We start from the raw sequence: 12,436 nt of genomic DNA on the forward strand, positions 1-12,436 counted from the left end.
CTTATACAATTATAAATCCACTAATACACTGTTTCAATCTCTCCCTTAGCTCAAGAGCACCAAACCCTAATTCCATTTGACATATACACCCCACCCTCCACCTCTAAATAGTCTCAATAATTCTTCAATTCTGCTTTCCACTTGTACAATTTGTTCTTGATTCAATGAACTTCATTAGCTTAATCTATTGAAGATAAAAAAACAGATTCAGATTTGAAGTTTATAGGTTCTGAATTTGAAGTTTAGGGGCAGAGGCAAAGCTAGGATTTAAAATTTATGGGTTTTGAATTTAAAGTTTATGGGCGGAAGTGGAAGTTTATGGATTTAGAATTCTAGTCATTTTAGGTTAAGGGTTCATAATTAATGATTTACATGCGTTCAATGAATTTCTTCAGACAAATATAGAAATTGGATCAAAATTACTGTGTTCGGCCGACGTGTAACAGAAAGCCTAGCTCTTGCCCTTGTTTATGGATTTTATGAAGTTTATCATATGTACATACTCAGTAAATTTCTCAACAGATATATAGAACTAATAATATCCAATAAAAATTAAGTACTGAATTATGGAGTAAACTTGTCTTCTATCTTCTTCATCGGTTCTTCTTCATGTATCGATAAAGACCTTAAATTTTCCATCTTAAAGAAACAATCAGTCTCAACATGAGTAAAAAACTAAAATGGTGCGATATAATTATTTTTTAAGTTATCATAACACTATTGACTTTATAATAAAGTCTTTGTTACAAGTTACAACTTTAATACTATCTCAAATACCAATGAATAATTAGTAGTTTTCACTATAACAACTTTAATACTATTTTTTAAGTAGTTTTCATGATTAAGTAGTGAATGTGTTTTTTATTTATTTATAAAAACACAACTTTACATAATTAAACTCGAGAAAATAATTTTCATGAACTCCAACCATGATTTAATTTCGAGACAGATATATATATATAGATCACAAGAGACGTGCATAAGGGTGCAGGTGAACGTCGCAATTCACTAACACAAGATATGCTTTTCGTTCTATCTTTACGCGAGCCAATTATGAGTCTGATTCAAGTGTGAAGGATTAGGTGAACAATACTATATAATTTAAGGCATGCTAGTTAATTTACTTACATATTCAAGATATTTTTTATATTTATCGATGTGGAATTTACCTAGAGTATTAAATTATCGAGTTATTGAGTGGGGAACATTGAAATTGCATTTAAGGTGTTTATAAGGCTAATAAGGAAAAATTAAAAGGCATTTGAGTATATATGTTTTAGTGGTTGCTTTATTGAGACCTTCGATAAGGACATTACCACAAAGCCAAAAACATTGATGAAAATTAAAATAGTGAGACCACTTCAATAATATTATAAGTATAATATAGTCAATTAAATATATCCACACATTGGTTTTGGTGGGTGGTTCTATTTATTTAAAATAAAAGTATAATAAGTTTCTTAAAAGACTCAATAATTTGAAAACACATTTTTGTGATTTTTCAGACTTCTTTGTGAAATTATAATGAATATGTTATTGTTATTATTTTTATGTGCTTGAAAGTTTGGTAGTTGATTTCATGTAATATATGTAGCTCTTTAAATCATATTTGGATTAGTAGCATTTTTGGTCCATTAAGTTTCGAATAAATTCTTACGATAAATTGATATTCGACTAAACGCATTAGACTTTCAATTATTTGGATCGTGTATTGTTGATTTTTTTTCTCATATAATATTCATAAAGTTATCTTAACTATTACTTCTCTACTGATTAGTCAGTCATGTTACATGTTAAGGTTGTATTATTACTTTGTATTTGACAATAGTATAATTCTATAAATAATCAAATATAACATAGTTTCGACATGAAGGACTATAAAAAACACACATTTTAATTAATTAATTGAAGATTTAATTTTGTTGAGTTATATATCACAAGGACCAAAAGCAAAATTGATCAATAACTTAGGAAACAAAAATGTTATTGTCCCTATATATTATGAGATATATAGTACTTACTATATAGTATTCTAGTTTAATTAATCAAATCAAGATTTAAGAAAAATACTAAAATTGGGGCCCACCCTTTGAATCTTTGACCAATGGTTTGGAGTATATATGGACTTAATGAATCATAAGCCACATACCATCTTAATAACGAACCATTCTCCAATTACAGAAATAGAAACCAAAAGAATTTATTTTATTTTTTTTTATAAAAAAAAGGACACATAGTGTAAGCACTAATATTGCTGAAGTCACACAATTAGTCTGGTCCCAACTGATATATAGAGCCCGTTTGGATGAGCTTAAAAAAAGTAACTTTTATGTATGAAGTGCTTTTAGAACTTTGAAGTGCTGAAAGTTATTTTTATAAATAAGCAGTTGAGTGTTTGGATAAAAGTGCTTATGATGTGAATTTTAGGGTTAAAAGAATAAAAAAAGGTAGTTTGAGAATTTAGTTAAAATATAAGAGATATAAAAGTAATTTCCATGGTCAAAGAAAATGACTTTAAGCACTTTGGGAAAAAAAGTTAGGAATCCTAACTTTTCATTTTTGACTGACATTAAGAACTTTATGCCTTAAAGTCAGCATTAAGCAAATACGTCCAAAAGCTAAAAAGGGGTTTTAAGTTGGTTTTGACCAACTTAAAGCCAATTCAAACGGGCTCATAATGTTGCAAAAGGTCAACTGAATTTAATTTCAATATAACTTTTCAGTCAAAATTATATTACTACAACATACTCATGTAATTTCATGAGTGGAGTCTGAAAGGATAGTGGATATGCAGACTATGAAAGATAGAAATTCAGATAGACCTCGGGTTCAAGATCATATTAATAGTTCTAAAATATGTGTAATATAGTAAGGCCTGTTTTGGTTTTCATTTACTGCAGAAAAGAAACTTTTTGTGTTAAAAGTAGGGAAACTTACATAAATATGCAATATTAAGAAATATTTACCATTTATAGCAATAAAAAAATAATTTCACTGAACACTTATAATACATTTATAATACAGTTTTAATACATATTGCAGAGAACTATTTATAAAACATATATAATACAAGTTTTATAAATGGATAATACATTTATCACATATTTTAATAGACTTATAATACATTATGTTAGTTTTTTACTACACAAACATAATATATATTTTAAAACACTTATAATACATTTATATTGTATGCATAATTCACTTTTAATACAAATGTAGATTTATCATAATATTGCTATATATTGCTATAAATGATAATAAATAAAAAATATTACTAAAATCAGTAATTAATTTTTAAAAAGCACTCAATCAAGTAATTTTTCCTTAAAAGTAATTATTGGGCCAAACCCAATTAGGCAGAAAAAAAGGCTAAGGTTTATTTGGAGCAGCCCATCAGCCACTACTGAACTTGATAGATACCGACCCGTTAACCTTCCACTAAGTAGGGCCTGGAAAGATCAAAATATATATATGCAAATCTTGAGAGATAGATAAATCGTCTTCGATAGACTCTCAACTTCAAAATCATATTAGTAGTTGTAAAATGTGTGTAGCCAAAGTAAGGGCTTGCATTGATTAGGTCTTCTGGATCACCTGGTAATCGTCTAATCAAACAAATAGGTCGTAACCTAGTCCCAAAAAAAAAGGTGGCAGTTTATTTGGACAACCAATCAGGCATTACTGAACTTGAACAGACACTGACCTGTTATCCTCCCACTGCACAGAGCGAGAGCTATTCATTGTTCTGTAAAACCAGCCTCATGCGGTCCGCCCCACTTTAAGAATCAAGAAGCCCATACTTTCATTTGGGCCTCTTGATCCAACTCTGTGCTTGGAAAGGACAGGCCAGCAATTTGCCTGTCAAGCCCAACCTTCTAGTAAAGCCCAGTAATTCTACAATCTTAATGCCCCCACATGGGTTACAAGCCCATGTTACTGAGCTCGGCGTACAGTAAAGTGTTAGAGATTATTATGAAGGCACTAAATTCATTGTCAAATGCCGATGTGGGAGAAAAGTTTGTTCAACATGCAATTGAGTAAAATAGTTATCATTATTTTTAAGAACTTATAAGGATTAATAGATACACTTTCGGCTTTCAAATCTTTTTTTCACACGTTCGAATTATGTCATTTGTAATTAAAGAGTTTCAAATCCCACTTTATCGTTCAGTCCCTTGCTTCTTTCTTCTTCTTTTTTCTTTTTGTTTCACTATGCCAATATGATTGAATTTATCTCCCCTCGTGTTGTTTATCATATAAGTTATTCATACCTTGTCCTAGATATTTTTATTTTCTAATCTTCTTTCTCTTATTATGTTCGCACAACTATTTTAACATTCTCATTATCACGACTTTGAGCATCCCATTTTGATAATACATTCTTATCAAGTTTAGATTAGAAGTGAAATTTTTATTTTTATTTTAATGGTACTTTAAATACTTTTACTACTAATTAGAGATTTTTTCGAACACTGCTCACAACGAAAGCTTTAATAAACGGAATATCCCGTGCCTGCTACTAATTAAAGGTTTGGAGTTTTAAGAAAAAAATACAAAAACCTTTAAGCATAAATCCTATAAATAAATAAAAAGTCCAAAAACCAAGGCATACTCAAAATCAGCTAACAGCAGTCACTCACCAGTCACCAATCTTCTTCATCGTCGGCACAAAGCGTTACTTTTCTCCGATTTACTCCGGCGGCCGGCGAAATTCGAGCTGTAAGTTCCATACATAGATACAACAATAAAGATTTCATCTTTCTTTTTAACAAAACCCTAGTCCTTTTTTGTTTCTTCAATGATTTTTAATGGTAGAACTATCAAATTGTCAAAGTTTTTTTTTTTTTTTTGTAATGCTTTGGTGTCTACTTTCACTGCAAGAAAAGATAACCCCTTTCCAAAGAATTATAGATGTTTTGTTTGCCCCTCACGTGATTATGCCTTTGAAGTTGTGGGTGGTGTGGGGATTGGGGTTGGGGGTTTTGGAGGGGGGGAGGGGGTTAAGAATCATCTTATGAGGATTCATAATTAGCTCTTAAGACTGTACAATATAATTAGCGTATCGGAGAGCTTATGTTGTCTACCTTTGTAGTGTAGAGACTAGAGAGTGTGTTTCTGATAGATAAAAACAATTAATTTGCCACCATTAATTTCATTTTTGATTGATTTGGTAACTTTGCTTATAGTGAGCTTCAATTGCAAGGGTCATCATATTATTTTCCTAGAATCTGCCTGTAAATTGAGATTATGAGAATAGGAAACAACAACAACACAACAAATACACGGGGAAAAGAATTGTTAATAGGAGAGAGTATTAGAGAGAAGTGACGAGAAGCCAATATCGCAAGTGTCAACTTGAACACAGAAGTACAAAGAGTCATTTGGAATCTTTTGTATAGATAGCCAGGATGTTCCTTTTTTCTGTCTTTTGGATGTAATTGTAGCAACTTTGTAGTGCTGATTTTAACATCGATAATATTTACCATTTCAAAAAAAAAAAAGGAAAGAAGGAAATTAAGAGAACCCAAGAAACATGAGTTGAAGAAGATTCAATGCAACTCATGGAAGAGTAAGACAAGGAAGAGAACACTGAAACGTAGCATAAAAGGACTAATCCTAGTACAAATAGCATAAAGAAATGTATTTTATGGGAAGAGTATGCATTTCATTTACTTTCCATTCGATATTGGCTGCAAAATTGTGCGATGTACTACTGTGCTTTTGAGGATAATAAGTGGTCGCTTTTCTGACATTTTTATCATAGAGAAGATAAAAAGGAAATTAGACCATTAAATGTGAATGTATAAATTTCAAGTCATGTAAGATCCTTATAAACATACACTTTTTTGTGAATATTTTGGGAATTGGTAAGGTTTTAGCTTATTTATTGTGACAGGTTCTCAAGTAGTGAAAATACTATTGCGGTTAAGGTTTATCTTGTTGACCTTATCAAATTGGTGTAGTTTCTCTAGATTTTGGGTTTAAGGTTTCTTTTTCTGCTGAAACAAAGTCAATGAATTTTAGCTAAGATAAAGCTTATGTCCTGTTTAATCAGATGGAGAATATAAATGGCTCAGTTCCTGACATCCCGATACAAGAGTTTAATGAGAAAGAAAATGCTGCTTCTGCTGAAAATTTCAGGCGAAGTGTTGATGAAATGGTTGGGAAGGTTGATCAGGTAAATTGGTGCTGAGGAAAAGTGTATGATCAGCAAAGTGTAGACTTGATCATGTATGCTAGTTGACATCCAAATAGATAGTAAATCTGTTGAAACATTCTTTGAGATTGTTTTTTATATTTTACTTTACATTGTTGTTTTTTCCTATTATTATTTATTTTGTCCACATCATCTTAACGCACTATTTCTAGCATATTTTTAGTGTGTTAACTTTGATAAATCATTGGCTAATTAAAAAAATGTTATTTTGATGTTTTTTTTAAAATTTTGTATAATGTTAGCCTGATCCGTATAGCCGAACTTGTTGATGTAGTAGTTCTTGTTGTTATAGATGATGCACAGTTCACTATTCAAAAAAATGATACACGATTCAAATTGTCCAGTTTATAAAGTATTTCTGATCGACATTATGGTTGTCCTGTAGTACGTTCAATTTTCTATGTGTAAAAGCTGCATTCTAATGGGAGAAAGTGTAAGGCAAGGAGATTATCCATCACAGCTCTCAAGTTCCTCTTTTATCAAAATTGAGAATATAACATGTAAAAGAATAACACAACATTCTTTTGATATTCTGCTGCACATAAGAAGATACACTTAGGTACTCACCGAGATTCTTTGGCAAGAGCATGCAAAATGAAGACTTAGGGGACTATAACCATAATCTCTTCAGTTTTGGAAACCTTGTCTTGGGAGTCATATATGGTGAAACAAATAAGGAAAAACATGGTCAATTGGAATGAAGCCAAACCACAGATTAATTAGTGCACAAGGCTTGGGTTCGTTGTGTGGGGTAGGAATTCGTGAGCTTGCTTGCTCAGAGAGACAATCTATTTACCATTGAATGAATGTGGCCCATAGGATTTTTGCTTTTAAAGTTTACTCTTTTCCTTTTTCTATTTATTTTGCTTTCAATCTTAGGCAGGTAAAGGTGCTTGACTAGCTAAATTTTCTTTCCCTTTTTTCTTCCAGATGGCAGGGAAGGGTAGCTTCCACTTTCTGCCCCAGCATTCCCTCACCATTCAACATGTCCAATGATTCTTTGTTTTACTTAAATCCAATTGATACACTTTTTCATTCTATTATACTTAATCAGACCTCTCTATAACAACCATCCTCTATAACAATATGTCACTATAACGGACAGGTTTACTTTGGAAACGACTTTCATGTTATATAAGATTATGTGTTTCCTATGACAACATCTTGCTATAGCAGCCAAAAAATACCTGGACAAATGACACCATTATAGAGAGGTTTGATTGTACTCTATTTTAATGTATTGATTTTCAATTCATTAGCTTGCAATTTTCGATTGCTTGCTCTGGCAAAGCAGTGTATTGCTCACTATGATTTTTTTTCATAAATGATCACCTCATAGCTTCACTCTTAATGCTCTTTGAATTTTGAAAAATCAATTTCTGTTAGAAAGCTTTTGCTCGTAGTTCATAAAAAATAAAGCAGATGTTTTCTTCTCTTGGTATTGTTACTCTCACCAGACTATTGATGTTTTACCAGCACACAAACTGTATATTACCCAGAGTTTGCAATAGAAAAAAATAGTATCTCTCATCATCTATGCGCTGATAGCTCATGTATTTCTGTTTATTTTTATCTTCTGTTTTCATGAATACACTTGCTCTTAAATATAATCTGGTCACAAGTTTGTTACATCAACAGCTTGAGCAGAGAATGAATGAAGTTGAGCATTTCTATTCCAATACTAGTAAAAAGCAATCACACACACCAAGAGGTGGCTCTATTATGAAAGACAAAGAGAAACAGATTTCTAGCTTTAAAAGGCGGCAGCAGGATGCGTCACGTAGAGAAGCAGCTGGTTCCAGGAGAATGCAAGAACTTATGCGCCAATTTGGTACTATATTACGTCAGGTAATCTCATTGTTTTTCCCGTGTCTTGACACCTTTTTGTCTGTCTTAAAGCTAGTGTGCTACTAAAGTAGTAACTTTTTATAACCTTCAAACTGCTAATGATTGTTAAATGAAATCATTTTGTATCCCAAAGCAGAACTACAAAGAACACGAGAAAAGATTTGAGAAAATAGTGGTACATGCTGAACTTGCAGAATGGAGTGTTTTCTGATAAACATTGAAGCTCCTGATAAGGTTGCATTGTAGCCTCTCAACCAAAATAACAATTGTTACTGAATGGAATGTGCTGAGTGTTGAAGAGATTTTAATACGGTTAAACTAGTAATTTTTGTCATTGTGATTTCCTGTTACCTGTAAGAGTATACAAAGTTTTGAAATCCCTCACATCAGTTACTCATTTTTTGGTACCGATGATGTTGTACTCTTTTTACTTTTTCTATGGAGGTACATATCATTGTACTTGTCCTGCTGTTGATTATTATGCATTCTCTCCCTGTCTCTCCTTAGTGAGTAAGTTCGCTGATTTACCAATTGAAAGATGTCTTTTGGTTCATCTTTGCCTTCATCCTTCTCGGTCTATGTAACTTTCTTTAGTTTATTTATTCTTACCATGGGAAATAATGGCCAAAGAAAGAACGGTAGGGCATCTGAGCATATTATGTGGATGCACCTTGTTTAAGGGTGAATGTAGTTACTGTTTGCTCCAGTTACTTTATTTCTACTCAGTACATAGTCTATTTGTCAGATCACTCAGCACAAGTGGGCAGAACCTTTTATGGAACCTGTGGATGTCAAGGGTCTTGGATTGCACGATTACTATGAGGTAAAGGCCTTGAATTTTCTTGTCGGTGTACTTATTGTTTCTATGATGTTTTTAGGAATCCTATGCTCCTTTTCTTTCTGCTAATACATCACGGGTTTTCTAGGTTATTGAGAAGCCTATGGACTTCAGTACTATCAAAAACAAGATGGAAGCAAAGGATGGTTCTGGCTATAAGCATGTCCGAGAGATATGTGCAGACGTTAGGCTAATATTTAAGAATGCAATGAAATACAACGAGGAAAGGGATGACGTTCATGTAATGGCGAAAACCTTGTTGGGAAAATTTGAGGAGAAATGGTTGCAGCTTTTGCCAAAAGTTGATGAAGAGGTACCACTCATATCCATGTATTATTATCTAGTCTTTTTCTTCAGTATCTCATGTAAATTGCTAAGATAATTGAATCATTTTCTTCTAATTGAATATGCTATATGAGATTTCCATCAATGAATATGCTTTAATGAGATTATGATATTAATCCGTTTTTAAGTAAAAGATTGAGACACTAATATATCAAACTACTGCTCGTAGGAAAAACGGCGAAAGGAAGAGGAAACAGAAGCCCAACAGGATATGCAGCTCGCTCAAGAGGCTGTTCATGCCAAAATGGCTAAAGATCTAAGTATTGAGGTAGTCAAGGCTCAGGTTCCCTTGCACAAACATAAATGTTTAGTCATATTGGCCTGACTGTATATGGATCTTCTTCTTACATATGAAATGTAACCCACTGTAGATAATGACTTATGCTTATCTTTTGTATTCCAGCTTGATGAGGTGGACATGCAACTGGAAGAACTCAGGGAAATGGTGCTTCAGAAATGCAGGTTAGAACATTTGCAAATAACTCATCAGTTAAGCTGTGCATTTATAAATTTTGAAGTAGCTGATCACTTATAAATATACCTTGTACTCTAGTCCTTCCTTTCATTGAATGGGGGTTACCAGATATTCTTTTGACAGAATCCAAAACATAACCTAAAATGATCCATATATTTTGTTTCTTTTTTTTTCTTTATGATAGATGTTTCTATGATTTGACCTTTTTCCTTGTTTAACATTGGGGTATTTTTAAGAAAATTCCTGTAACATATGGTGCTAGTAATTGTTGAAAACCCCTTGAGCATGATTTTTTGTTGACAAAAATCGTCAGACACTGGAAATAAATATAACGAATAACTATGATTTGGCCCAGTTATGAAGGAAGATGGAAAACGAATTATTTTAGGAGTCTTGTGCTGGATAGGGAGGGGAGCAGTTGCAATGCCTGTTAATAAGTTGTAATATGAAAGAAAAATTACAATATGAAAAATAAGTTGTTAACAAACAATTCGAATAGTAAAATAAAAATCTACCGTATGACCTTTTCCTATGTTGCTCGGACTCTTCAAAAATGTTGATGGGTGCGTATCAAATACTCCCAAAGTAGTGCATTTTGGAGAATCCAACATGGGTGCGGTAACAATTTTGGAGAGTCTGAGCAACGTAGCCTTTTTTCAATAGTAAAGAGATGGCTAAGCATTGGCTGGGAGATCAAAGTCAATAGTGATTGGTCCCTGCTCATGACACAGTTTCGACAACAAAGTTTCTTTTCTTTTCTTTTTTGCCTCCTGGCTCTGCTCTGTTTACTTATGTGGAGGGTAAAATTAGTATATCGGACAAACTGGTCACTGTACGAGATGCAGATGCTATACTAGACACAGTAGAGAATTTGCACCATCTGTAATTACACCTGATGCACTGGCTTAATGCAAGTTTTTATAAGATTTTTATTACTTAATAAATAACAGATCTAAAAGCAAATAGTAAAAGTCAGATTATCAACGAATTTAAAATCAAAGGCGAAACACTAACATAGCAGGCGAACAAGAAATGCTCCAAGTACAATCTGGGCCATAGATATGCTTACCTGATACGTTAGTATGTCATACTCATGCTCCTGATTCAACAAGGTTAGGCAGGGAATGTGTCTAGTCTCCATAGCAAATTGCATAGACATGTGTTGCACATGTGTTTTATTTATATATTTAGTATTTATGTGATTCGAATTTAGGTTTACTCCAGTGTTTGTCGCTAAGTTTCTAATACATATTTCAGAAAGATTTCAACAGAAGACAGGAAACAACTTGGGAATGCGCTCACAAAGCTGTCTCCCGAAGATCTTAATAAGGCACTATTGATTGTGGCACAGAATGATCCTACTTTCCAACCAACAGCAACAGAAGTGGAGCTTGATATGAATGCTCAGGTCATCGCCCGTGATCATTTCATATATGCAGTATTTCTAGTTCTTAATCTACTCTTGCTTTACATGACACGAAGTATTGCCCTTTATGCAGAGTGAGTCCACATTATGGAAGTTGAAATTCTTCGTACAGGACGTGTTACATGCACAGGGGAAAAGCCCAGTGAGCATCAAAGCAAACAACACCAATACCAGTAATCTCCTTAACAACAACAACAAACGCAGAAGAGAAATTTGCGATGCACTCGCCAAATCTTCCCAAAAAAAGAGTAAAAAGCCATCTTGATTTGTCATTACCAACTTCTTCTGATTACTTTTGGAGGTGTAAATGTTTTGAGTTGTTGGGGACACGATAAACGATCTATATCTTCAACGTTGTTAATACCTCAGAAAGGACAGAGATAGCCATTGTAATAAGTAGGTTTTGTATAGGAAATTCCTGATGGATATATCTTTACTTGGAAGCCTGCAATTGCAGAAATACATTAGCAATAGCGCATTAACAAGTTCTTGAATGCTTGGTTAAAGTACAATATTTATAGAAAAAAGTCTTTATCAATTGTAGTCCAATTTCTGGCCTACTTGACGAATGTCAGTGATGGGAGACATCCTAAGTTACTTTTCGGGCATCGCGAGATAAGTTCATCGTCCTTTTATAGGTAGTGCGATAGTGAAGCCCCTGACCCTTTCGACTTGAGGCTACCCTTATCCTAAGATAAGATGGTTCTTGATCTTATACCAGGGAATAAAGCCGAATTGCGATATTTCCATTTTCCTTTTACAAGTAGTGTGATAGTGGAACTACCTGAGGCTACCTTTATCCTAAGATGAGATGGTTCATGATTTTATATTAGGAAATAAAGTCACCATCACAATAAGTCTTATTATCCTTTTAAAGGTAGTGTGATAGTGAAACTCCTGAACTTTCCCCTCCGAGGCTACCTTTACCCTAAGATGAGACGGTTCATCATCTTATATTAGGAAATAAAGTCGCCATAACAACAAGTCTTATTATCCTTTTACAGGTAGTGTGATAGTGAAACTCCTAAACTTTCCCCCTGAGGCTACCTTTATCCTAAGATGAGATGGTTCTTTATCCTTATATCAACAAATAAAGTCGGTATCGCAATTAGTCTGTTGTCTTTTTACAGGTAGCGCAATACTGAAACTCCTAATTCTTCCCACCTAAGACTTCCTTTACCCTAAGATGAGATGGTTCTTGATCTTATAACATGAAATAAATTTGATACCGTAATAAATCATTTGTCCTTTTACAGATAGCGCAATAGTGAAATCCCTAATCCT

General features: G+C 33.2%; 1 protein-coding gene across 1 annotated transcript; it reads left to right on the forward strand.

Annotated features, from left to right (window-relative positions):
• The first annotated feature begins 4,571 nt into the window (after nt 1-4,571).
• Nucleotides 4,572-11,689, forward strand: LOC129883165 (transcription factor GTE1-like). Its single transcript, XM_055957760.1, has 9 exons — nt 4,572-4,722; nt 6,059-6,181; nt 7,859-8,068; nt 8,814-8,891; nt 8,995-9,219; nt 9,421-9,519; nt 9,655-9,713; nt 10,984-11,134; nt 11,226-11,689. The coding sequence occupies exons 2-9, from the start codon at nt 6,059-6,061 to the stop codon at nt 11,415-11,417; spliced, it is 1,137 nt and encodes a 378-aa protein (XP_055813735.1). The 5' UTR covers nt 4,572-4,722; the 3' UTR covers nt 11,418-11,689.
• Nucleotides 11,690-12,436: the final 747 nt, after the last annotated feature.

The sequence above is a fragment of the Solanum dulcamara genome, chromosome 3 (assembly GCF_947179165.1).
Source record: "Solanum dulcamara chromosome 3, daSolDulc1.2, whole genome shotgun sequence".
NCBI lineage: Eukaryota > Viridiplantae > Streptophyta > Magnoliopsida > Solanales > Solanaceae > Solanum > Solanum dulcamara.